Here is a 26,796-nt window from a genome sequence, read left to right as displayed (position 1 = left end):
AGGGTGTGGAAGGTAAGGTAAGGTAATACCTTTAATACCTCATGCATTGTGTTTGTTTCAGTGAACGTTCCAGAATAACATAAGCATACTTTTCAAATAACACGTTTTTTTTCCCACACAGCGTCATTCTACACAACCAAGGTAAGTGAATTTATTAGTGCTTTAATACTTACATTGTGTCCTGTTAAGATGTTTAATAACGTGTGTGTTCAAGTGTTGTTAAAGGTTCTGTGGTTTTGAGATTCTGAATAATGTGCTTTGTTAAAGAAATGATATTTAAAATAATCACAAGAAGAGAGGAAATACTTGTCATGCAGGTTAAACCAGCACAAAATAACAAAACACACTTAGTGGTGCTCTCTTACATAGTGTGTATACTATTAAGTTATGTATTTATTTTGTGTAAATATACTATTTGAAATATAATGCTAACAAATCTTACATGTGGCCCATAATGACCTCCTGTATTTTCAAATACTGTTTTGTGGTAAATGAATGTTTTTACTTCAAAGATAAATATTGGAAAAAGGTAGATGTTTTATACTTGAAAAATATTTGATATTCGATAATGCAATTGCACTATATTGGTCTTAGGCAGTAGCTCCTAAACTAGTCATAATGGATTAGGAGTCGAAGTCAAGAGAACTGAATGAGTTAAATAAAAAATAAATAAATGTTTGACCAAAAAATTGCTTTTCAAATTTATTGTTCTTTAAAGTTGAACGCAACAGAATTGATTTTAAAAGCTGTTCTGCACTGGATTGACAAAAATATACACATTTAGTTTAGTATTTTTTTTTTTACCTACCACTAGAGGGAACCCGCCCTTTGGGATTCACTGTCAACCGTATACTAGACACTTGTATGTTTAGTGAAATCTGCAGTATTATGTGTTTTATTATAATGTTTATGATTTGTTTTTTTATTTGTGTTTTATATTTTAATGCTTTAAAAAAAAAGGCTCATTATTGTTGACAGCGACAGATGTCGAATCCGTTTTGACAGATTATTCACCGTCAGTCAAAATGGATTACAGTGATCCCTCGCTACTTTGCGCTTCAGTCTTCACGCCCTCAGTCCATCAGTTTTTTTTTCAATGAAAAACAAAAAAATACAGATGAGCGATCCCGAGCCGACACTGGAGTTAAACGATGATTGACAGACGTTTCATGTTTGAAGTTCGGTTCTCTGGCAAGCTCAAAGCGCCGCATGCGTTAATCATCGTTGAACTTGCCGCGGCAACTCATTGGGTGTAAATGAGCAGCTGAGCGGATTTGACTGCACTCACTCAATGAAACATTTAATAAAGCCAAGCATTTTTATGATTTATTCTTTTTTAAAAATATTTCGCTGGGCCAGTAACATGTTTTAAACATATCATAATTATTACATTTGAAGTGTTAAAAAGCCAATTATTTATATACAGTGGGGCAAATAGGTTTTTAGTCAACCACTAATTGTGCAAGTTCTCCCACTTGAAATTATTAGAGAGGCCTGTAATTGTCAACATGGGTAAACCTCAACCATGAGAGACAGAATGTGGAAAAAAAAAAACAACAGAAAATTACATTGTTTGATTTTTAAAGAATTTATTTGCAAATTATTGTGGAAAATAAGCATTTGGTCAATACCAAAAGTTCATCTCAATACTTTGTTATGTACCCTTTGTTGGTAATAACGGAGGCCAAACGTTTTCTGTGACTCTTCACAAGCTTTTTAACACTGTTGCTGGTATTTTGGCCCATTCCTCCATGCAGATCTCCTCTTGAGCAGTGATGTTTTGGGGCTGTCGTTGGGCAACAGGGACTTTCAACTCCCTCCACAGATTTTTCTATGGGGTTGAGATCTGGAGACTGGCTAGGCCACTCCAGGACCTTGAAATGCTTCTTACGAAGCCACTCTTTTGTTGCCCTGGCTGTGTGTTTGGGATCATTGTCATGCTGAAAGACCCAGCCACGTCTCATCTTCAATGCCCTTGCTGATGGAAGGAGATTTTCACTCAAAATCTCTCGATCCGTGGCCCCATTCATTCTTTCCTTTATACAGATCAATCGTCCTGGTCCCTTTGCAGAAAAACAGCCCCAAAGCATGATGTTTCCACCCCTATGCTTCACAGTGGGTATGGTGTTCTTCAGATGCAATTCAGTACTCTTTCTCCTCCAAACACGAGAACCTGTGTTTCTGCCAAAAAGTTCTATTTTGGTTTCATCTGACCATAACACATTCTCCCTGTCCTCTTCTGGATCACCTATTGCAGATTCAGTCTTCCAAGCCTGGTGCAGGTCTACAATTTTGTCTCTGGTGTCCTTCGGTCCTTGTGGACAGGTGTCTTTTATACCAATAATGAGTTAAAACAGGTGCCATTAATACAGGTAACGAGTGGAGCCTCGTTAAACCTCGTTAGAAGAAGTTAGAGCTCTTTGACAGCCATAAATCTTGCTTGTTTGCAGGTTTAGGTTACCAAATACTTATTTTCCACTCTAATTTGAAAATAAATTCTTTAAAAATCAAACAATGTGATTTTCTGTTTTTTTTTTCCCCCACATTCTGTCTCTCATGGTTGAGGTTTACCCATGTTGACAATTACAGGCCTCTCTAATCTTTTCAAGTAGGAGAACTTGCACAATTGGTGGTTGACTAAATACTTATTTGCCCCACTGTATATCATAAAGGTTTTTGTTTTTTTTAATTATACATTAGGGGGAAAAAAGTAAAAAACATGTCTTATATATATCTCTTTCCAATGCTAACCTGAATAAATACATGGAACATAAAAAAAAGATTGGATGGGGGGGCACTACTTCGCGATTTTTCACGAAGGATCACTGTCGTCGTCTACCACTGTCGATGACACAAAAACATGATATTGACAACTATCCACCTCAATGGCAGCCACTGAGTTAATTTTGTTCTAATGTTTTGCTTTCATCAGCATGTCTGAGCCGGCAGAGCTACTGCTGATCAAGGACCAGTACGAGCTGGCTTACAGCTGTCTGAGCCGTGGCCTTTCGCTGGAGGAGAGCGGCGGCAGTCCCTCCGAGGCTGGCGAGTACTACAGGAAGGGCCGCCAGCACCTTGTGCAGGGCATTGCTGTGCCTACCGAGGGGCCGCGTCACCAGGGGGCGGTGTGGGAGCAAGCCCGAGAGCTGCAGCGGAGAATGCAGGGCGCCCTAGTTAACGTCAGCACCCACCTCTCTGCTCTGGATGCCTCGCAAGCGCCCCCTCCCGCTCAGAGGAGGAGGCTGCTCATGGATCTGACCCCCAGCCTTGACCCCGTGCAACACCTGTACCCTTCCCTAATTCCCGACCGGCAACTGCCTCCGCTCCCGGCGAGGAGAACGCCACCCGCCATGTCAGAGGCCCCGGCCCAGCCCCCCGTTTATTCGCCCCAGCCAGCCGACGGCCACCGCAGCCTGGCCGGTGGACCCGGGCTGGACGAGTGGAGCGTGGCCACGGCGGAACGAGGGAGTGAGCTGCTCTTGATCCCGTCGGGCGTGCAGATGTTCTTCGTGGCCCCCAGCGGGCAGGTGAGCGCCCTGTCACAGCCCGGGTACCTACGCATTGTCAACTTCAATAGCCAGACGCCTGATGGAAAAGGGCCCGTTTTCTTGGATGTGAGTACATTTCATTTTTTTGGAATGATTTATCTCCTTTTTATTTAAAAAAAAAAACTTCTTTTGTACACATACTTGTGTAAAGAAAATTCTAGCAAAATCAAAAGTCCAAAATCTGAAACATACAAAAGCAAATCTATGCAAAGAAAGACCAAATTCATTTGTCAATTTTTATTGCTGTGGTTTGGTGGTTTGTGGTTTAATTCGGCTATTCTGCATTCTTTCTTTTATATTATCATTATTTTTTCAGCCATTTGTCCTTCTACTGTCATGTCACGCTTGTACTAAGCTCACCTACTTCTTACATTGTGAACTGGAAAACAATATTACTTATTTTAGCTAATCATAAAAATAAACAACACCTTGATTTTATGTGTTTTTGTAAGATTAGACTGTGGATATTTCTACCTGCTTCCACCGTCATTAAACCTTTCAGGGAAAGTGGTCCTCCCAGTCAAAATGGATTTGGACGTTGAGCGCCGTCAATGGCAGCCAATGAGTTTAACGATGCACTGTAAGGATAAGAAAAAAAATCTTAATTTGTGCCTAAAGGGGTAATGCTCCCTAGTTAACATGCCTCGTATACATTAATGAAGTATTTGTACTTTGTTTCTTCCCACCACTGATTACAATGGCTCGTGACAAACAAAGAGTTGACGAATTAAGCGGGTGACACTCAGAGCTTTGTTGGACAACAACAAAGGACGCATTAACGAACAAGTCAGCGCTTCCGTTGTCGTTGCACAGCTCGTTTGTATTGTGCCAGGCGGCAACAAAAACCCACAGCCGCCTGACTTACCGATGCGTGACAAAACATGAGTTCTTTCAGCTGACCACCAAACACAAATGTCACAAAAGTACAGTGTATATTAGAGCTAGGAGGATTCGCTTTGGTCACGATCTGTATCCCAATACAGTGGTATGAAAACGTATCTGAACGTTTTGAATTTCTAACATTTCTTCATAAAATCTTCATCAAATGTGATCTGATTTTTGTCAAAATCACACAGATGTAAAAGCAGTGTCTGCTTTAACTAAAACCACCCAAACATTTATAGGTTTTCATATTTTAATGAGGATAGCATGCAAACAATGATAGAAGGGGGGGAAAATAAGTAAGTGAACCCTCTGCCTAAGGACACCTAAAGAGCAATTGAAACCAATTTTTACCAAACAATTTAAGTCAGGTGTGTGACCAAACACTGATGAGTAGTTTAAAGCTGCTCTGCCCACTATAAAACACAGACCTGGTAAGAAATGTCTTGATGAGAAGCATTGTCTGATGTGCATCATGGCTCGTTTAAAAGAGCTGTCTGAAGACCTGCGATCAAGGATTGTTGATTTGTATGAAGCTGGGAAAGGATAGAAAACCATCTCTAAAAGTCTGGATGTTCATCAATCGACAGAGAAGTTGTCTACAAATGGAGAGAGTTTGGCACTGTTGCTTCCCTCCCAAAGAGTGGCCATCCACCAAAGATGACGATAAGAGTTCAGCACAGAATACTCAGAGAGGTAAAAAAGAGTGTCTGCTAAAGACTTACAGAAATCACTGGCAACTATATATAAAACTATGCCCAAGAATAGTGATCATAGGAGGACTCCACGGAGGAAGCCACTGCTGTCTAAAAAAACAGTTGCTCGTTTAATGTTTGCAAAGAGGCAATTGGACACTCTACAGAAATTGTGGCAAAATATTTTGTGGACTGATGAAACCAAAGTTTAACTGCTTGGGAGTAACACACAACACGTGTGGAGGAAAAATGGAACAGCTGACCAACATCAACAACTCCCCACCGTGAAGCATGGCGGAGAGAGCGTCAAGGTTTGGGGCTGTTTTTTGCCTCAGGGCCTGGACAAATTGCAATCATTAATGAAAGAAAGAATTCAAAAGTTTATCAGGATGTTTTGCAGGAAAACCGTCTGGAAGGTTGTCTGTCAGACAGTTGAAGAGGATGGATGCTGCAAGACAATGATCCAAAACACAAGTAAATCAACTTCAGAATGGTTTCAGAAGAACAAAATACACGTTCTGGAGTGGCCAAGTCTAAGTCCAGACTTGAACCCCATTGAGATGATGCGGCATGACCTAAAGAAGAATAGGCCAAGATTAGTCCTGATTAATGTTCCAGACTGATCTGCAGCTACAGGAAGTGTCTGGTTGAAGTTATTGCTGCCAAAGGGGGGGCACAAAATATTAAACGTGATGGTTCACCTACTTATTTTTCCCAATTCTGGCATTGCTTGTAGACTATCATTAAAATATGAAAACCTATAAATGTTTGTGTGGTTTTATTTAAAGCAGACAGTTTTTTCATCTGTGTGATTTTGCCAAAGATCAGCTCACATTTGATGGTGATTTAATGCAGAAATGTAATTCCAAAAAGTTCAGATACTTTTTCATACCACTGTACCTGTGTGCCCATCCGATATGTATTGCGATACTTCAACTATGGTAGCGTATTACCTTTTAAAATTTTATAAGAACACAAACTAGCACACTACCGCTACTGTAGAAGCTCAACGATGATTGACACATTCGGCGTCTTTCAAGTTAACCCTCCCAGGCTTCTCTGGCAAGATCAAAGCTTCAACGCTTGTCAAGCATCGTTAACTTTAACAAGCAAACTGCAGCGCACTGCGGACCAAGAAAAGCAGCAGGACGGAGAGTGATTGGGTCGGGACATCTCTAGCTTTTTGGCTTATGGCCGGCGCTGCGCTGGAGCAGAACATTAGAAGTATCTACGGTATTGATACTCAGAAAAAAAGTATCGATACTTGGTATTGGGACATAAAGGATTGCGATATATCGCCAGATGGTATTTTTTCCCAGCTTTAGAATATATCCTGAACTCTATTTGTGATTAAATGCGATCTTTTGTCTTGGTTTTTACGTTGTATTGATTTAAATGTGATTTTTATCATCTTCATGTGATGTAAAACACTTTGAATTGCCTTGTGCTGAATTGTGCTATATAAATAAATTTGCCTTGCCTTGCCTTGCCTAACGATAACTATTATACCTTCTTCTAGTACAATAGCATTTATGGTACACAATACGCTTCTGCTAACTACCACAACAAACACAGTGGGGCAAATAAGTATTTAGTCAACCACTAATTGTGCAAGTTCTCCCACTTGAAAATATGAGAGAGGCCTGTAATTGTTAACATGGGTAAACCTCAACCATGAGAGACAGAATGTGGAACCCCCCCCAGAAAATCAGATTGTTTGATTTTTAAAGAACGTATTTGCAAATCATGGTGGAAAATAAGTATTTAGTCAATACCAAAAGTTCATCTCAATACTTTGTTGTCAATAACAGAGGCCAAACGTTTTCTGTAACTTTTCGCAAGCTTTTCACACACTGTTGCTGGTATTTTGGCCCATTCCTCCATGTAGATCTGCTCTAGAGCAGTGATGTTCTGGGGCTGTCGTTGGGCAACACGGGCTTTCAACTCCCTTCACAGATTTTCTATGGGGTTGAGATCTGGAGACTGGCTAGGCCACTCCAGGACCTTGAAATGCTTCTTACGAAGCCACTCCTTTGTTGCCTTGGCTGTGTGTTTGGGATCATTGTCTTGTTGCCCTCGCTGATGGAAGGAGATTTTCGCTCAAAATCTCTCGATACATTCTTTCCTTTACACAGATCAGTCGTCCTGGTCCCTTTGCAGAAAAACAGCCCCAAAGCATGATGTTTCCACCCCCATGCTTCACAGTGGGTATGGTGTTCTTCGGATGCAATTAAGTATTCTTTCTCCTCCAAGCACGAGAACCTGTGTTTCTACCAAAAAGTTCTATTTTGGTTTCATCTGACCGTAAAACATTCTCCCATTCCTCTTCTGGATAATCCAAATGCTCTCTAGCGAACCGCAGACTGGCCTGGACGTGTACTTTCTTCAGCAGGGGTACACGTCTGGCAGTGAGGATTTGAGTCCCTGGCGGCGCATTGTGTTACTGATAGTAACCTTTGTTACTGTGGTCCCAGCTCTCTGTAGGTCATTCACTAGGTCCCCCCGTGTGGTTCTGGGATTTTTGCTCACCGATTTGGTATTATTCTGACGCCACGGGGTGAGATCTTGCATGGCGCCCCAGATCGAGGGAGATTATCAGTGGTCTTGTATGTCTTCCATTTTCTAATAATTGCTCCCACAGTTGATTTCTTTACACCAAGCGTTTTACCTATTGCAGATTCAGTCTTCCCGGCCTGGTGCAGGTCTGAAATTTTGCCTCTGGTGTCCTTCGACAGCTCTTTGGTCTCAGCAATAGTGGAGTTTGGCGTGTGACTGACTGAGATTGTGGACAGGTGTCTTTTATACCGATAATCAGTTAAAACAGGTGCCACTAATCCAGGTAACGAGTGGAGCCTTGTTAGACCTCGTTAAAAGAAGTTAGACCTCTTTGACAGCCAGAAATCTTGCTTGTTTGTAGGTGACCATATACTTATTTTCCACTCTAATTTGGAAATAAATTCTTTAAAAATCAAACAATGTGATTTTCTGGGGGGTTTTCCACATTCTGTCTCTCATGGTTGAGATTTACCCATGTTGACAATTACAGGCCTCTCTAATCCTTTCAAGTAGGAGAACTTGCACAATTGGTGGTTGACTAAATACTTATTTGCCCCACCGTACATGCCAAATATATGCATTGAGATTGTCAGGTTGAATTTAACATGCCAGCATTTTTCTGACTCGTAAGAAGAGTGGAATCCTTTTATGGTAGTCACAAGCGAGATGTCAAATTATAATCGTGCGTCACTGCCATCTGGTGGAGATTTTTTGCCATTAACAATGTATACAACTTTGGAAATTCCCGTGTCACTACATTGTAAAAACATAAAAACAAAAATTCAGGCATAAAACATCATCAGCATCGATCGAGTTAGTTTTAATAGTTTTTTTTACGTACCACTAGCGCTAATATTTATGTATGTTTCGTCCAGGTGTGCGGCTGGCTCCACCCACTCACTGAGAACACACCGGTGCTGCTTGCCAACTCCGGTATTTACATGCTGCCAGATACACTTGCACCAATGCCGAACGCTTTTATCGGCGTGGTGCTGTCATCACAGTTGCCCGTCGCTAACCGTGAGATGTTCCAGGACCTCATGAGGCAACTGGCTGACTTCAGAGTGCAGGTGGGTAAAATGTCATCTTATGAGGGCATAGTGAAAGTACACTTTTCCTTATAATGGCTTTTAATGTATAGGGTGAATACAAAATATTTTGGATTCAACAGAGTCCAGACAGCACAGGTTCTGAAGTCATCAGCCTGAGTGAGACGGTCCACCTTGGTCCTCAAGTGGAGTTACCTGTGAATGGAGATAAAGTGGTTCTTCCGACTTGGAGTGAAAAGATGGGTCAGGGAATCATGACAGGTGAAATTTGGAGTCGCTACCAAAATTAATAATTGGCAGTCAATGACGGCGCTAGATGTCCACTTCATTTTGACTGGTGGAAGGGGGCGAATTAGTCGAAATAAGTGAAATACTATGAAAATAAAAATCAAGTTCAGAGTGTTACTTGCGTCTGTGACCTACCTCCGTGAAGTTTGCCCCCCATCAGATGCAGAGGTGGGTAGAGTAGCCAAAAATTTTACGCAAGTAAGAGTAGCGTTAATTCAAAATAATATTACTCAAGTAAGAGTAAAAATAGTCATCCAAAAAATGTACTCAAGTACAAGTAAAAAAATATCAGTAATGAGTAACATTTTGAGTAACTGCTTATTTTTGTTAGATTTTTTTTTTTTTTTAATAATAATAAAAATAATAATACTTTGTATTTGTAGAGCGCTTTTACCATTGCTCAAAGACGCTTTACAGTTGAAACAAAAAACAGCAAACAACGTGAACAGGACAAAACAATAAAGAAAATAACTATAAGTTAAAAGCTAGTTTAAAAAGGTGAGTTTTTAACAGTTATTGAATGTAGGAAGGTCTGAACAGGTACGGATGGGTTTAGGCAGTGAGTTCCAAAGGGAGGGGGCAGCAACGGAGAAGGCTCTGTTTTCATTAGAAGAGAGGAGGTCATGGGGGAGGGGAGGGAGGTGGGGGGGTGGGGGTAGAGAAGTTCTGTGAGGTAGGGAGGGGCCAAGTTATTGAGTGCTTTATAAGTGAGAAGGATGATTTTGACATGTTTCCTGTATGGAATAGGAAGCCAGGGCAGTTTGTGGACACCTTGTGGTAGAGGAACAGGAGGGGATGTGCAGTGATTTTTAAACAATGGTATTTTTTTTCTCTCAGCACAAACCTTTTTATCCATCCATCCATCCATTATCTTCCAAAGGGAAAAAAAAAACCATTAAAGAGAGAAAAAAAAACAGTAATGAAGAATTATTCGTCCGAAGCGCATGAGTGCCCTGCCCTCTAGGGGAGAAAATGGTCCCTAGTTTGAAAAGTGAATACTATAGTTCCTTCATAGTTACCATTATGAAATTAAAAGGATCTTATCTCCGTTTTTCCTTGGTCAATCAGTGCCAAATAAAAACTGGGAGAGAGTTTTAAGTCCGTGCTTTCGATTCATGCTGAGGGCAGCTCTCTATGTCACATACTTCATTTGTTTTGGTGCTTTAAAGACGCATGATTGAACAGGCTTGCGTGATCATAGAACGGAGCGCTTGTGTCTGATTGGTATAATGGAGTCATGTGATTATTGTTGTGACGTCTCATTGCTGAAATTAGTAGCGTCACTCTTGGCAATAGCATCGCTAGCAAAAATAAATAAATCAATCTAATATGTAGAATATAGAGGAAAAATCAAACCTCCTAAAACCACAGAAATGCAAATAAATAAATAAATAAAAATAAATGAATAAAATAGGTACAAATGACTTACATTCTGCACAGTGAAATAGATATATTAGATATATTTTAATATATCTTTTTATAACTTTTATTTTTTTTAATATATTTTAGATATATATATTTTAAGGAAATAAGATTTACCACAAGAACTGCATGTAATGTTTAATGTATCATTTATGATACAAATTAAAGAACATATATATATGCAAATGAATTTAAAAAATGTTCAATTTTCTTTATTAGGTTAAGGACCACATAAAGCTTTCAGAATGGAAAAAATGCTGAATTTTCTGTTCATTATTTCTGGGGTCAGGCATTATAGGGTTAACATGATGATCTGAACCTCCCCATCGGAGGAAATAAAATAAGTCTATTCAACTTCTTCCTTTCTCTTAAACATCTGATCAATTTTCCATTGCATTAGTTCAACAAGCTTTGTTCTTTTTTTGTCCCAGAAAACATGTGCATTTGAACCAATTAGAGCTAACTATCCATGCTGATCACATGTCAGTATGTCAGCCAATTGAACCGGCGACTGGAGTCCCAGGGCCAGGGAGGGTGGTTAGCTGAGGGCGTGCACACATCGACAACATGGGTGACACATCAGACATACACTGGGAGAACTCTGTGCTGTTCGTGTAATAAATAAATAATAAATATCGGAGGAAACAAATGACGCAACACAAGCGGGGGGGGGGTTGACCTCAGATTGACCAACAAAAGAATTGTAAATATTTTAAAAACGATAGCAGCACAAACAAACGATTGACATCATTGTTATATAAATTTGCGTCTGACTTAGTTTGCATTACTATTGTATTATTTATAAATTGATTTATAATTATAAAAACATGTTAAAAAAAAACATAAATGATCAATAATGAAAAAAAATAATAATAATAATAATTTCCACTATTCACTGCCACTAAGATTTTTAAATAACCAAAAACAGTCACTTATAAAGAGTTAAAGAACTTTTGAATAGCTGTCCACTGCAGTGACCACTGACCGTTAAAGGGTTAATAACCTGAAGAACGTTGTTAATTGTCATCCGTGTCTCTCCAGGGGCAACACGGTTGGGTCATGAAGTGGCCAGAGGGGCGGAGGCCACCACTAGAGCCATTCAGAAGGGGGCGATGAAGATCCGGGACCGCCTGACGCCCGAGGACACGCCCTCTGAGGTTAGCCCGCAGGTCACCAAGGGCCTGCAGGTGGCCAAGGATGCCACAGGGAGCGCCTTGCGTGTCAGCCAGTATTTGGGTGAGCCGTTGAGAAAAACTTGCGCAGATTTCCTAATACGACGGTCTCGGTCTTTGTTTGTGATATTTTGCGTCTCTATTGACAGTGGAAGCCGTTAGCACAATGGCGGAGCATCTAGCGGAGAAGGTGGTCCCTCATGTGAAAAAACACGGCGCCAAGTTGATCCCAGAGTCTATGAAGAGCAAAGAAGGGGAACCTTCCAATCTGCAAGGAGCCAAATTTGTGGCCGCCAAAAGCCTGCTGGGTGATAATTTTGTGACTAATCATGTCACATCCAAATCTCATGACGCAACAGAACAATGAACAATTGTCCACCTCTAAAATGTACTTTAGGTTTCACCACTGTGTGGGCAAGCCTGGAAACGGGAGCCAAACTTGTCGGCAAGAGCGTGACGTCTGAAACGGTCAACACGGTGACCTATAAGTGAGTCAACCTTTCGAAACGTTGCTCGGGTGACTTCCTACTCAAGAACTCGCTGATCTATTTCCACTTCCATCTTTTCAGATTTAGAGGTTTAGGGAAGCTATTAAACACGCCTGGCGATGCCTAACTCTTCTTTTCTACTTGTCTCTCCTTTACTCCTACTGGCTTTTGGTAATGTATTTTTGCTTGCAGAGTGGTGGTTTTTCAGTAATGTTTCCCTTCTGGTGTGTTTGGGTTAGTGCTGCAACGATTGATCGATTAACTCGAGTGTTCGATTAGAAAAAAAGATTCAAATTACATTTTGCTGCTTCGAGTATTCGTTTACTTAAAGTGGCATTATAATGGTTTATTTTGAAAGTGTTTGAATTGAGTTTTACTGATTTGGGTCAATACACTGCCCTCTGGTCTGCCTCCTTTCTCATGGCTAAATCTAACTGCTCCCTGTTAAGACCAACATGAGCTAAGTTTTTGTTTGAGCTAATGTTTTTTTTTTTAATTCATTCGTAATTTAGTTTATTGAATAAGCGGCATGGAAAATGGATGGATGGATGGTATATTTAGCCGTTTTTTTGTGGGAATATGTGGCTGAACCATTTGCTAAGAGCATTGTTAATGAAACGTTAGCATTTTATAGCATTTAAGCTCGCGGACTTTTGCTATGCAAGTTAGCCAATTGTTCTTTTGTTGTGCATAGATCCTCTTTTTTTTTTAAATATATATATATATCTATCTCTTTTGAGGCTCAGCTCGGGTATTTAGATTTTTCATGTTCCTTATCCGATTACTCCATTATTCGAACTAACTAGTTCATCGATTAATCGACTACTAAAATAATCGATAACTGCAGCCCTAGTCTGGGTACTGCTTACAAATAAAGCAAATTGAATGAAAAAGGTACATTTTGTATAGACAAGTTTCCTGAGCGAAACGTGGACGGCGCCATCATTTTCTGTTACGGACTTCCGGTTTAGACAGAACAACATGAAGTGCGGTTGAAGTAAGCAGTGTGTAGACAAAGTTAAAACTGCAAAATCAAACCAGAGAAACTCACGGAAACTCCAAAAATGGATTCAGCATGACGTAGATAAAGCTCCGGGATTTTCAGTGTTGTGCGTTTGTTCTTATCACTTCGTTGTGCCTGTGTTAACATGAGGTGTAGATTGATACGCCGGCCACTTGAGTGACCAAAATGAGGCGACATTACAAATAATATTACAGTTGCCGAATGCAGAAGGGTTGACATGGATTTTGTTGCTACAAGGAAATACTGCAAGGTGTTTTTCATCTGGTTCGATTATAGTTCAGTATGATGAATAAGTATTTAGTCAACCACCAATTGTACAAGTTCTCCTACTTGAAAAGATTAGAGAGGCCTGTAATTGTCAACATGGGTAACCCTCAACCATGAGAGACAGAATGTGGGAAAAAAAAAACCCCAGAAAATCACATTGTTTGATTTTTAAAGAATTTATTTCCAAATTAGAGTGGAAAATAAGTATTTGGTCACCTACAAACAAGCAAGATTTCTGGCTGTCAAAGAGGTCTAACTTCTTCTAACGAGGTCTAACGAGGTCTAACGAGGCTCCACTCGCTACCTGTATTAATGGCACCTGTTTTAACTCATTATCGGTATAAAAGACACCTGTCCACAGTCTCAGTCAGTCACACTCCAAACTCCACTATGGCCAAGACCAAAGAGCTGTCGAAGGACACCAGAGACAAAATTGTAGACCTGCACCAGGCTGGGAAGACTGAATCTGCAGTAGGTAAAACACTTGGTGTAAAGGAATCAACTGTGGGAGCAATTATTAGAAAATGGAAGACATACAAGACCACTGATAATCTCCCTCGATCTGGGGCTCCATGCAAGATCTCCCCCCGTGACGTCAAAATGATAACAAGAACGGTGAGCAAAAATCCCAGAACCACACGGGGGGACCTAGTGAATGACCTGCTGGGAAATCCTGCACTGCCAGACGTGTCCCCCTGCTGAAGAAAGTACACGTCCAGGCCCGTCTGCGGTTCGCTAGAGAGCATTTGGATGATCCAGAAGAGGACTGGGAGAATGTGTCATGGTCAGATGAAACCAAAATAGAAATTTTTGGTAGATACACAGGTTCTCATGTTTGGAGGAGAAAGAATACTGAATTGCATCCGAAGAACACCATACCCACTATGAAGCATTGGGGTGGAAACATCATGCTTTGGGGCTGTTTTTCTACATAGCGACAAGGACGACTGATCTGTGTAAAGGAAAGAATGAATGGGGCCATGTATCGAGAGATTTTGAGTGAAAATCTCCTTCCATCAGCACGCGCATTGAAGATGAGACGTGGCTAGGTCTTTCAGCATGACAATGATCCCAAACACACAGCCAGGGCAACAAAGGAGTGGCTTCGTAAGAAGCATTTCAAGGTCGTGGAGTGGCCTAGCCAGTCTCCAGATCTCAACCCCATAGAAAATCTGTGGAGGGAGTTGAAAGTCCGTGTTGCCCAACGACAGCCCAAAACATCACTGCTCTAGAGGAGATCCGCATGGAGGAATGGGCCAAAATACCAGCAACAGTGTGTGAAAAGCTTGTGAAGACTTACAAAAAAAAACATTTGGCCTCCGTTATTGCCAACAAAGGGTACATAACAAAGTATTGGGATAAACTTTTGGTATTGACCGAATACTTTTCCACCATGATTTGCAAATAAATTCTTTACAAATCAAACAATGTGATTTTCTGTTTGTTTGTTTTTTTTCCACATTCTGTCTCTCATGGTTGAGGTTTACCCATGTTGACACTTACAGGCCTCTAATATTTTCAAGTTGGAGAACTTGCACAATTAGTGTTTGACTAAATACTTATTTGCCCCACTGTACATATAAACACAAATAGTATGTCATTCTTTTTTATGCAGATATTGATCGCAATAAAAGTTTTGGACAACATGATTCCATTTTTTGTTTAACTTAAAATGATTGGTGCATCCGGTGTCAGAGTTCGGTTCGCATTGCCGGCAGTAAGTCGAATTCGTTCCCACTGAGGGTTGGACTCCGCCAAGGCTGCCCTTTGTCACCGATTCCGTTCATCATTATTATGGACAGAATTTCTAGGCGCAGCCGATGCGTTGAGGGGGTGCGGTTTGGTGACCTCAGCATTGTGTCTCTGCTTTTTGAAGATGATGTGGTGCCATAGGCTTCATCAAGCCGTGACCTCCAACTCTTAGTGGAGCGGTTCACAGCCGAGTGTGAAGCGGTTGGGATGAAGATCGGCACCTCCAAAACCGAGACCATGGTCCTCAGTCGGAAAAGAGTTGAGTGCCCTCTCCGGGTCAGGGATGAGATCCTGCCCCATGTGGTGGAGTTCAAGTATCTTGGGGTCTTGTTCACGAGTTAGGGTAGGAGGGAGTGGGAGATCGACAAACGGATTGGTGCAGCGTCTGCCGTAATGCGGACTCTGCACTGGTATGTAGTAGTAAAGAAGGAGCTGAGCCGAAAGGCGAAGCTCTCAATTTACCAGTCCATCTACATTCCTACCGTCACCTATGATCACGAGCTGTGGGTCGTGATCGAAAGAACAAGGACCCGGATATAAGCGGCTGAAATTAGTTTCCTCCGCAGGGTGTCCGGATTCTCCCTTAGAGGTAGGGTGAGAAGCTCGGTCATCTGGGAGGGACTCTGCGTCGAGCCGCTACTCTTAAGCTTTCAGAGGAGCCAGCTGAGGTGGCTCGGGCATCTGGTTCGGATGCCTCCTGGACGCCTCCCCGGAGAGGTGTTCCAGGCACGTCACACCGGCGGGAGGCCCCGGGGATGACCCAGGACATGCTGGAGAGACTGTCTCTCGGCTGGCCTGGGAACGCCTTGGGATCCTGTCGGAGGAGCTGGTTGAAGTGGCTGGGGAAAGGAAAGTCTGGGCTATCTTGTTAAAGCTGCTGCCCCTGCGACGCGACCTCGAAGCAAGCGGAAGATGATGGATGGATGGATGGATGATTGGTGCATGTGCAAAATAGGTCAATAAATCACAATTTATAAAGTTATTAGAAAAATATTTACAAAGGTGGAGCATTAGTCGAGCCTTCCATCATCAAAGTAGAATGCACTTAGTCTCGATATATGTCCATCAACGTACAGTAAGTGTTGTTGTGAGGCACATCAAGTTGTCTTCCCTTGCCTAACAGCGTTTTCCACCTGTAAACAAACAAATAAAAACTTGCATTCATGCATTTAGGGTAAGAAGTCCATGTATGACTTGTAGTAGATGACTATTTGTTTTCCCATTTCTTTATCCTTGTATAACTACATTCAGCAAAGCTAATGATGTCGCAGCTGTGACGCAAAACACAGAATTGTAGTCAAATTGAACGTAATTGTGCCATCCTACACGTACTGATTAGCAACAGGCTAGCAGCAGATAGCATGTCTTGCAGCCACAGCAGTACAGTAGTTGTAGTAAATAATATTAAACTTCATCATAATTAGAATCATCCTCGTAATAACTATCAAAGACAAGTCGTTTCATGTGCAAGATTTTAGCTTTAGTATTTTTGGAGCACTGGACACATGAAAATGCAGGGATAGGAAGAACATAGTAGTCCTTTTAAAAAAATTAGCATATTGTGATAAAGTTCATTATTTTCTGTCATGTACAGATAAACATTAAACTTTCATATACTTTAGTCCAGTGCTGCTTCTCTGTAGCCCAGGTCAGGCGGTTCTGCCGCTGTTTCAGGTTCAAAAGTGGCTTGACCTGGGGAATGTGGCACCTGTAGCCCATTTCCAGCACACACCTGTGCACGGTGTCTCTGGATGTTTCTACTCCAGACTCAGTCCACTGTTTGTGCAGGTCCCCCAAGGTCTGGAATCGGCCCTTCTCCACAATCTTTCTCAGGGGGCAGTCACCTCTTCTGGTTGTGCAGCGTTTCCTGCCACACTTTTTCCTTCCCACAGACTTCCCACTGAGGTGCCTTGATACAACACTCTGGGAACAGCCTATTCGCACAGAAATTTCTTTCTGTGTCTTAGCCTTTTGCTTGAGAGTGTCAATGATTGCCTTCTGGACAGCAGTCAGGTCGGCAGTCTTGCCCATGATTGTGGATTTGAGTAATGAACAAGGCAGGGAATTTTTAAAAGCCTCAGGAATCTTTCGCAGGGGTTTTGAGTTAATTCGTTGATTGAGATGATTAGGTTAATAGCTTCTTTAGAGTACCTTTTCATGATATATTAATTATATGAGATAGGGATTTTTGTTTTTTTTGGACTTTTTTTGCCAAAATAATCAATATTAAAACAATAAAAGGCTTGAACTACTTCGGTTGTGTGTAATGAATCTAAAATATATGAAAGTCTAATGTTTATCAGTACATTACAGAAAATAATGAACTTTATCACAATATGCTAATTTTTTTAGAAGGACCAGTACGTTCCATAACACAGCGGCAAAATGGCTGCATAAACACCCGGTCTTTGTAGTGGCACGGGATGGTTCCACATCTGCCTTCATGAGCATGTTGTCCTGCCATGTCGCGATGATGGCAGATGGATGCGGTATTTCCAAATGGCCTTTTTTGAGGGATTTTAATGAGTGATGCCACTCCAGGTCCACTGTTGTTTTGGTTAGAGAAAGTGTAAAACGGGAGTCACGAGCAGAAATGCAGAAGTAAAGCGGAAGTACCTCGGAAACTTGTCTATAGCACTCACGTATTCATGATTCATTTTCACTCATAAAGTTAAAAATGCAAAACAAAACTTGGCCGAATGAGGGCTTGTTTCTCGAAAAACTCGTAAATCTGGTCATTGGAATATTGAGGTACCGCTGTCTATGCTTCGCACATTCATTTTTACAGTACTGGGACTTAAAACTCCTTTTTAAAATGTCACTGAAGGTTCATTGCATTCAATACATTAACATTTTGTTTTGTTTTTTACACATTTAACCACTTCGTGGCCAAGGTATGGTAATGATGCAGGCCAGGCCACCGACACTGCGCTCACCTCCGTGACCAACGTAGGTGAGACGGCGTATAATGTGGACAATCTGGGCCTGAAGGCCATCCTCAAGACCACTGGCAAGGAGATGGCCAAAGGCATTGTGAAGAGCTCTAAGAGTGCAGGGGCGGCGGCGGATGAAGGCAAAGAAGGGACTCCGCAGGGAGAGCAGGCAGCCACCAATGACATTCAGAATACAGAAGTGCAGAGAGACAAGGTGGACAAGGGAAAAAAGGAGACATGATAGATTAGATTAGAAGAAGATTAGGGAATAAAGATACATTGCTTGGGTGTAAAAGCAGACTTTTTGTGTTGGATATTATATTGTGTGCCTAATCCAGTCTTCTCTGTATAAACTATTCTTTAAATTTCTCTGTGAATTTGAAAATACATATGGCAGAAAACACTCAGGTGACTTGAAGTTCCGCTCTGAGACCCCCAATTTGGGCAAATTTGAAAATTGTTCGATATGCTATGCATGTATGATACATTATTGGAAAGGTTAAAATCTAAATTTCTGGGGTAAGAAAAATTTTGGACGGGAGGGCCTTTTAAAAAAAAAAAGTTTTTTAAACAGCAATACCCTATAGGTGAGAGCACGCGAGAGCAGAATTACAGACGCCATGACTGTAACGAGATATTATCGCGTACTTACCTTGTTTCGATCCAAAATCTCCATGTTGCGTGTATCACTGAGTGTCAAGACACAACTGTGAATGGCCACAGCTGGATTTTTGGGGGATTTTATGGGTGAAACACGGTAACATAACAAGGGTCGCGCTGCAGAAATCGTAGACATCAAGGAGTGGCCGAGATTTTCATTTCCATATATTTACACTTTTACACGTTTTAAAATTTATTATTTTTTTAAATTTTTCTTTGTTTGGATCGATTATTTATCATCTAACATATCGGGGAAAATGCGACACCAACAAAAAAAAAAAAACAAAACAAAAAAAAAAAAATTACCGAAAGATATGAGGTAGATATCCGTGACTTTTTTACAGACGCCATTTTTTTCATTGTGACGTAATTTGTTTAAAAGTTTAAAATATGCGAGTGAATAATTTTTTAAAGACTTCTTTTTTTTTTTTTTTTTTTTTTTTTTTTTTTTAAACAAAATATTAGACATCAATTAATGATTCTAGGCTAAAAATGACAGACATTTTGAATTATAAATATAATTACCTTGTTTTCATGGCTGGGCTGGAACAAAAACGGTGCCGCGACGTCTATAAATGGGGGTTTCCAGGGTAAAATGGGCAAATTAAAAATAGTTCGGGGGCTTAATGCGCCATGAATCTGCTATGGCAGCATGTAGACATATTGTGCTATCAAACACAACAGTTGTTTTGGCTTAAAATAAAGCAGTTTCTTTTAAAGAGGAGTGGAAGAGCAGAAAGTGCTTTTTCAGTCTTGTCTGTGTTTTCCGCCATATAATATCATACATTGTTTTACAACCGTTATTTTTCTGCTGTGCCAATTGTATTTCATTGTAGTAGTGCGAGAGGATAATTCACTGTAAACTTCCGGTTTCGGCACATACTTCCGCTACATTCAAACAAAGAATACCTGCCATCACTAACACAAGCCTACTGCTAATATCCCTTGGTGTTAAGGGGAAATAATAGCGTTTTTTAGTCCAGCATTCTACTTAGGAAGTGTGTAAACTAGTTGCACTACGAGTGGTGTGTCTGAATATTAAAACGTGACCAACAGCCTCACAAGTGGTTTTATTGTTACATTTTGAAGTTTCGTTTTTACACGATGCTTTTGATGACTTTGTTTATGGCTCATAAGTGTCGACCCAGCAACAAGGTAAGTGGATTACAGATTAAAAAAAAAAAAAAGTCCGATAGCACGTGTTACGCTATTTGTTATGGTTTCATGACGTGAAATGTACAATTTGACGTGGACTTTACACTCCTTTTAAATATATATTTTATTGAAATAAACTCCTGTCTATATTGCTAGCTTACGAGCTAGCTTGGAGGAGGAGTGGCTACCTCTTGTAGCGTATTTCCTCTTGGGTGGAATCAAAGGGTGGAGGAGAACAAGAGGAGTCATGTTTACGTTCTTGATTTCCTCCCATTACGCCTCTTTCTACGAGTCACCTGCTGGCGAGGTCTCGGCGGAGGCTGCGGTCGTCGGCGAGCTTCACGGGGGCGGGCGTCGGGCTCCCCGCCTGATTAGCCGGCTTGTTTCTGTCAGCACTTTGGAGTCGTCGTCATCATCATCATCATTACATGAGCTCGTTGACAACCCGCAGACATGAGCGGCAGGCTGGAAGACCTCAGCCCCAAACAGGCTGAAGCACTGCGACAGGTAAGATATTAACAATTCATTAAAATTTAAAAACAATTCTCCTGAAAGAGCAGGTAGGATAATAAAAAGCGGTAGTAATATATTATTACATAGTATTAGATGAAGTGCTGCACCATGAAAGATGAAAAAAATATGCTGCGTATACTTTAAAAACATTACTAAAATTTTAAAATCAAAGAAAAAAATCAAAATGGAATACAACCTGTTCGATATATTTCCTATTTTTATTATTATTTTTAAAAGAAACTTTTCTCTAGATGTTGTTGTCTTCAATTTTTTAAAAGAAATGCATAAAGGCATTACACATTGCACCAGATAAGACATTTATTAAATGCAAAAAATGGGGTCATAGATACTATTATCCCTTTCATGCACGTTTTATTTTTTTTTTTTACCCTTTCAGGGCATTCATTTAACTCAGAAGTGGGTACAGTAGCCAAAAATTGTACTCAAGTAAGAGCAGCGTTACTTCAAAATAATATTAGAAAAATAAAAAGTCGTCATCCAAAAATTGTACTCAAGTACAAGTAAAAAAGTATCCAGTGAAAAGAATACTAAGTGATGAGTAACAGTGTTACGTCTAATCAATGACTTTTGGGAAGATAATTCTTGTGTTAAAAAAAAAAAAGGGGGGGGGGAATTCTTTTATCACAATGTGAAATGCCTACGTTATCATCCAAAGATTTGCATCCTTTGGTTTAATGGGAACGGGATTTAATAAGCCTAGGCTTCTCCCGTCAGCCCTTGTCTTTTCCTCGGGTTAATTAATCATATCACAATGCTATCTTGTAACTGTCAATGATACCGATGATGATGACAATAAACAACAACAAACAAACAAACATTGTAAGTAACTGCTTACGATGTTTGAATTTTTTTTTTTTTTTATTAAACAATGGATTTTTTCTCTCAGCACAAAGTTATCTATATGAACTGTTATTATTATACTGCACTATAACCTATTACTAACCACATTAAGACAAAGAAATACAAACAAAAAAAATTCCGACGTGGAAAAATTACAGAAATGAAGCATCATTCTTCCAAAGAGCATGAGTGGAGAAGATATTTCCTACTATGAAATTACATGTATCATATTCCCGGTTTTCCGTGGACAATCGGCGCCAAAAAATGGGAGAGGGTTTAAGATCCGTGTTTTCGAGTCATGTTGACGCCTTGACGGCAGCGCTCGATGTCAAATATTTAATTTTTTACGGTGCTTTAAAGAAGCCAAGTGACTGAACAGGCCGGCGTGATCATAGAACGTGAAGCTTGAATCTGATTGGTTTAATGCAGTCATGTGATTATTGTTGCCATGTCTCATTGGTGAAACTGGTAGAGCCACTGCTGGTGTCTTTGGCCAAAAAAAAATAAGTAGGATCTATAGAATAAATAGGAAAAATGTAACGACTAGTGTGGCCTAAAGAATTAGAGTAAGTGTAGCGTTTCTCCTTCACAAACCTACTCAAGTAAAAGTAATGTCTGGCTTAGTAAAACTATTAGAAGTTTTTCTCAAAAAGTTACTCAAATAAATGTAACGGACTAAATGCAACGCATTACTACCCACCTCTGGAAATATGTCCATCTGGTGGCTGCCGTCTACAGCGCTAAACGTTTAATCCATTTTAACTGAGAGAGGCGAATGAACGTTCCCCATGAACCACTGTCCCTGAAGGGGTTAATATGTATTCATTTTTTCAAAAAGAAAACACCATAATAATTTACTGTAACCATAATTCTTTCACACAAGGACTGGACACTGGCTGTGAATGGTCACGTTTCGGATTGACAAATTAGATGTCTACCGCCATCACTGGCAGCCAATGAGTTAATATTGATGGAGTTTTGATTTTTCTTTTTATGAAAACAAAAACAAATTCTGATGCTTCCGACTGCATGAACATTTTTTGCATGAACTAGTGTTTCAAAGTCATTTACATCACAAATTGTCTTCTATTCAAATCGGCTTTAAACTGAGGCAATTGTTTGTCATTGCTGAGCTTTATGAGATATCAAACAGACAGTGACTGTGCACTTTTTCCTTTCAAATTTTCTCTCTCAAATACTAAAACCGACATCAGTGGCTGTTACGCAACACTTTAGAATGATCATTTTGTTGATAAATACCGGGACATTTACTTTAGCATGCAAAACAATTAGTCACCAAGTCACAAGCTTCGATTAAAACGTCAAATTTTATTTGGTTCTTTTACCTTACGGCGCACCGTTAACACAATAGGAAACCCAGCAGAGGCCAAATCGACCTTTCTCAAGACAAATACTCCTAATATTCCCAAGCAATGGCCGATTTGGCCAGAGGTGGCCAAAATGACCCAACTGCTTTTGAATTAATAAGTCGTTGTCTGACAGACAGCAATCATTCATATGTAAATACAACTACTAGACATACATTGTGTTGGTATGCGGTCCAAACGGAGGGTAACACACCATGGTTGAACTATTCATATGATAGTTTGTGTCAGTTCAAGTCAAGCTACGTTTATTCATTTACATTTATTTATGGAGTTTTACACTTTTTCCAATTTTTGTTTTACTCACTCCTCTTATACTCCACGCACAACGACAGAAAAAAAAAAATGGCCCAAATGTGTACAATTTTTTGAAAAAAAAAAAAAGTATTTTAGAGCTGCAATTTGAGTGTAAAGTAGGAATTGTATCTATAGTTTAGAAGGACTGAATCAGGGAACAAAACCTACAAAGACTTGATGTCCAACCAAAATGTTAACTGTTCTTCTCACATGAACACTCATTACATGCTCCTCAGTTGCGGGAGAGGATTCAAGACGTTCTTCCTCAACTTCCTGCCCAACATGACCACTTCCTGCTACGATGGCTCAGAGGTGAGCTTCCTTAAGTTTCGGGATTGGAGACATCAAATGCATTTAATATTTTCTTCCACTCAAACAAAGTTGGTGGCATACAAAGAATTTTTTTCAATTTTCGACTGTCATTGACAGGGATATCAGATCCATTTGTTTCATTCGTTTCTTCAAGTTCCCATGGATTATACATATATTGTTGTCAATGGCGCAGAATGGGTTGACGATAAACCTATATGACATGGATATAAAGAGTACACGTTAAGATATGTCAATAATAGGGCTGTCAAACGATTAAAACTTTTAATCGAGTTAATTACAGCTTAAAAATTAATTAATCGTAATTAATCGCAATTCAAACTATAAAATATGCCATATTTTTCTGTAAATTATTGTTGGAATGGAAAGCCAAGACACAAGATGGATATATACATTCAACATATGGTACATAAGTACTGTATTTGTTTATTATAACAATAAATCAACAAGATGGCATGAAAATTATTCTCTTAAAGCGATCAATGGATAGACAGACTTGTAGTTCTTAAAAGATGAATGTTAGTACAAGTTTTGGAAATTTTATATTAAAACTCCTCTTAATGTTTTCGTTTTATTAAAACGTGTAAAATTTTCAATCAAAAAACAAACTAGTAGCTCGCCATTGTTGATGTCAATAATTACACCATGCTCACTCATGGTACTAACCCATAAAATCAGTCACACTCAAGCGCCAGCAGAGGGCGCCAAACACCAAAAAACAAGTAACAAGCGGACATTACACTGTAATGTCATTTTAATCTGTTTGAGCGGGGCATGTGCGTTAATTGCATCAAATATTTTAACGTGATTAAAAAAAAAAAAAAAAAAAATACAGCCCGTTAACGCGATAATTTTAGACAGCCCTAGTGAAAAAGAAATTGGAGCCAGGGGATATACCGAAAATTTACCGTTACCAAAATTCTTCACAATGACCAATGTAATTTTGATCATGTCGATAAATTCGGTAATTTAATAAAACAAGAAAATAGTCTTTTCCTCCCGCATTGACTGTGTTGTTCGGCTATGTTCATTCCCCTTTAAGAAAGCAGTGTGCTTACGTATGAAGTCACGTGGTTATCAGGAAGTCAAACAAACAGAAGCCCGGTAGGCTAACGCTAGCGGCTAATGCTACAAGCAAACGTGATGAAGTGTGGCCTAAGGGAGCTTTGCCAAACTTTCACCTGACATTAAGTAGACTCTTGGTGGTATCCAGACTGTATTTCACCCACTGTCCTCCCTGGTTCTCACGATTTCAGGAGAGGGTGCTTTCAGTGCTTTCTACTGGTAGTCAGGCCACAGGCTAACGCTAGCGGCTTACGCTACAAATGAACTTGATGGAGTCGGATAGCGGCTCTAACCTTGTCGAAATGGCTGAACTTAATGAGTGCATTGGGCAAGGACTGCATCTAGCAATTAGTATGTTGCGTTATTTTGTATCTCTGTGTGTAATTTCTCTGATACCTTTTATGATGGTAAAGCATTCAGCATAAAGTAAAATCCAACAGTGAAACATATAATATGACCGTTTAATTGCCACAGCTATTTTCCTGTATGTGCCTGCTTTATTCTGTGTCATTACTACCAACATAAATTCTTAATTGTTTCATTGGCATAAGAGCAGTATGGCTTTAATGTGTGTGTGCGTGGGGGGGGGGGGGTGCATGTGTGTGTGCATGTATTAAAAAATGTTCTGGGGAGAAAAAAAACTGAAACCTTGAAGTAACCACTTGTGTTGAGTAATTATGCCACAGCAGCCATTAACAATAAGTTGTCTGTTTGAAGTGTGCTGTTCAAGCTGTAAGTCATTTGTGTTACGTTGACATGTTTGCAGCTGTCGTATTGATTTTTATAATGTTGTACATTGTTCAAGTCATACAAGCAGTTATAAATGTTAATACTTGCTTTCTTATTGTTTTCAAGAATTTTTTATATACTTAATGTTTAGACTGCACGTACAATTGTTAAATATGTTCAATCAAAGCTGGTAAATAAATCAACGAGAAACGGTTAATTTGTATTTCATTCATTGATTCAGATTTTCAAATTATATAACATTCTGCTCGGGCGAATGTATTGTCATTTGTCATTATCGAGGTAAGTCTGCTCAATTTACCGTGATACGTACTCAAGGCCATATCGCCCAGCCCTATAAGAAATACTAGCTTCAAAAAGACAATATGTTAAGTTGGGAAATAGTAACTAAAAATAAACACATTCCACTAACATATACAGTGCCTTGCAAAAGTATTCGAACCCCTTGAATCTTGCAACCTTTTGCCACATTTCAGGCTTCAAACGTAAAGATATGAAATTTAATTTTTTTGTCAAGAATCAACAACAAGTGGGACACTATCGTGAAGTGGAACAACATTTATTGAATAATTTAAACTTTTTTAACAAATAAAAAACTGAAAAGTGGGGCGTGCAATATTATTCGGCCCCTTTACTTTCAGTGCAGCAAACTCACTCCAGAGGTTCAGTGAGGATCTCTGAATGATCCAATGTTGTCCTAAATGACCGATGATGATAAATAGAATCCACCTGTGTGTAATCAAGTCTCCGTATAAATGCACCTGCTCTGTGATAGTCTCAGGGTTCTGTTTAAAGTGCAGAGAGCATTATGAAAACCAAGGAACACACCAGGCAGGTCCGAGATACTGTTGTTGAGAAGTTTAAAGCCGGATTTGGATACAAAAAGATTTCCCAAGCTTTAAACATCTCAAGGAGCACTGTGCAAGCCATCATATTGAAATGGAAGGAGCATCAGACCACTGCAAATCTACCAAGACCCGGCCGTCCTTCCAAACTTTCTTCTCAAACAAGGAGAAAACTGATCAGAGATGCAGCCAAGAGGCCCATGATCACTCTGGATGAACTGCAGAGATCTACAGCTGAGGTGGGAGAGTCTGTCCATAGGACAACAATCAGTCGTACACTGCACAAATCTGGCCTTTATGGAAGAGTGGCAAGAAGAAAGCCATTTCTCAAAGATATCCATAAAAAGTATCGTTTAAAGTTTGCCACAAGCCACCTGGGAGACACACCAAACATGTGGAAGAAGGTGCTCTGGTCAGATGAAACCAAAATGGAACTTTTTGGCCACAATGCAAAACGATATGTTTGGCGTAAAAGCTCATCACCCTGAACACACCATCCCCACTGTCAAACATGGTGGTGGCAGCATCATGGTTTGGGCCTGCTTTTCTTCAGCAGGGACAGGGAAGATGGTTAAAATTGACGGGAAGATGGATGCAGCCAAATACAGGAACATTCTGGAAAAAAACCTGTTGGTATCTGCACAAGACCTGAGACTGGGACGGAGATTTATCTTCCAACAGGACAATGATCCAAAATATAAAGCCAAATCTACAATGGAATGGTTCAAAAATAAACGTATCCAGGTGTTAGAATGGCCAAGTCAAAGTCCAGACCTGAATCCAATTGAGAATCTGTGGAAAGAGCTGAAGACTGCTGTTCACAAACACTCTCCATCCAACCTCACTGAGCTCGAGCTGTTTT

General features: G+C 40.1%; 2 protein-coding genes and 1 long non-coding RNA gene across 6 annotated transcripts in view; 2 read left to right on the top strand and 1 right to left on the bottom strand.

Moving 5' to 3' along the window:
• Window positions 1–2: 2 nt before the first annotated feature.
• On the top strand, window positions 3–19,062 carry sparta (spartin a). 3 transcript variants are annotated; one of them, XM_057821027.1, is made up of 9 exons: window positions 3–17; window positions 122–141; window positions 2,933–3,614; window positions 8,557–8,751; window positions 8,823–8,991; window positions 11,482–11,676; window positions 11,762–11,920; window positions 12,010–12,100; window positions 18,038–19,062. In XM_057821027.1, the coding sequence occupies exons 3-9, from the start codon at window positions 2,934–2,936 to the stop codon at window positions 18,315–18,317; spliced, it is 1,770 nt and encodes a 589-aa protein (XP_057677010.1). In that variant the 5' UTR covers window positions 3–17; window positions 122–141; window position 2,933; the 3' UTR covers window positions 18,318–19,062. The 3 variants fall into 3 exon arrangements, with proteins under 3 accessions (XP_057677010.1, XP_057677012.1, XP_057677011.1); XM_057821029.1 differs by adding an exon at window positions 12,182–12,271 and having other exon boundaries at window positions 6–141; window positions 18,038–18,185; XM_057821028.1 differs by having other exon boundaries at window positions 7–141; window positions 8,853–8,991; window positions 18,038–19,061.
• LOC130906568 (uncharacterized) lies at window positions 15,679–20,355 on the bottom strand. Its single transcript, XR_009061339.1, has 3 exons — window positions 20,080–20,355; window positions 18,080–18,186; window positions 15,679–16,276 (listed from the first exon to the last, which is right to left on the bottom strand). It is a non-coding gene; the product is annotated as an uncharacterized LOC130906568 (long non-coding RNA).
• Window positions 19,198–26,796, top strand: part of LOC130906565 (SEC14-like protein 2) — a 21,269-nt gene continuing 13,670 nt past the window's right edge. The window contains exons 1-3 of one of the 2 annotated variants that reach the window (XM_057821031.1): window positions 19,198–19,891; window positions 20,184–20,398; window positions 23,184–23,259. In XM_057821031.1, coding sequence (XP_057677014.1) covers window positions 20,345–20,398; window positions 23,184–23,259 — 130 coding nt within the window. In that variant the 5' untranslated portion in view covers window positions 19,198–19,891; window positions 20,184–20,344. Of the gene's footprint in view, window positions 20,399–23,183; window positions 23,260–26,796 lie in introns of both variants that reach the window. The other variant, XM_057821030.1, reaches the window with a different exon arrangement.

Source organism: Corythoichthys intestinalis, chromosome 18 (genome assembly GCF_030265065.1).
Source record: "Corythoichthys intestinalis isolate RoL2023-P3 chromosome 18, ASM3026506v1, whole genome shotgun sequence".
Classification (NCBI taxonomy): Eukaryota; Metazoa; Chordata; class Actinopteri; order Syngnathiformes; family Syngnathidae; genus Corythoichthys; species Corythoichthys intestinalis.
Note: the sequence above shows the minus strand (reverse complement) of the source record. Positions and strands in the feature narration are given on the sequence as shown.

Excerpts from the sequence above, each read along its gene's own strand:
- sparta (XM_057821027.1), top strand. The coding sequence starts at position 2,934 with ATGTCTGAGCCGGCAGAGCTACTGCTGATCAAGGACCAGTACGAGCTG. Across the intron at positions 8,752-8,822 it reads TGGCTGACTTCAGAGTGCAG|GGTGAATACAAAATATTTTG; the intron begins GTGGGTAAAATG and ends TTTAATGTATAG. Across the intron at positions 11,921-12,009 it reads GGCCGCCAAAAGCCTGCTGG|GTTTCACCACTGTGTGGGCA; the intron begins GTGATAATTTTG and ends AATGTACTTTAG.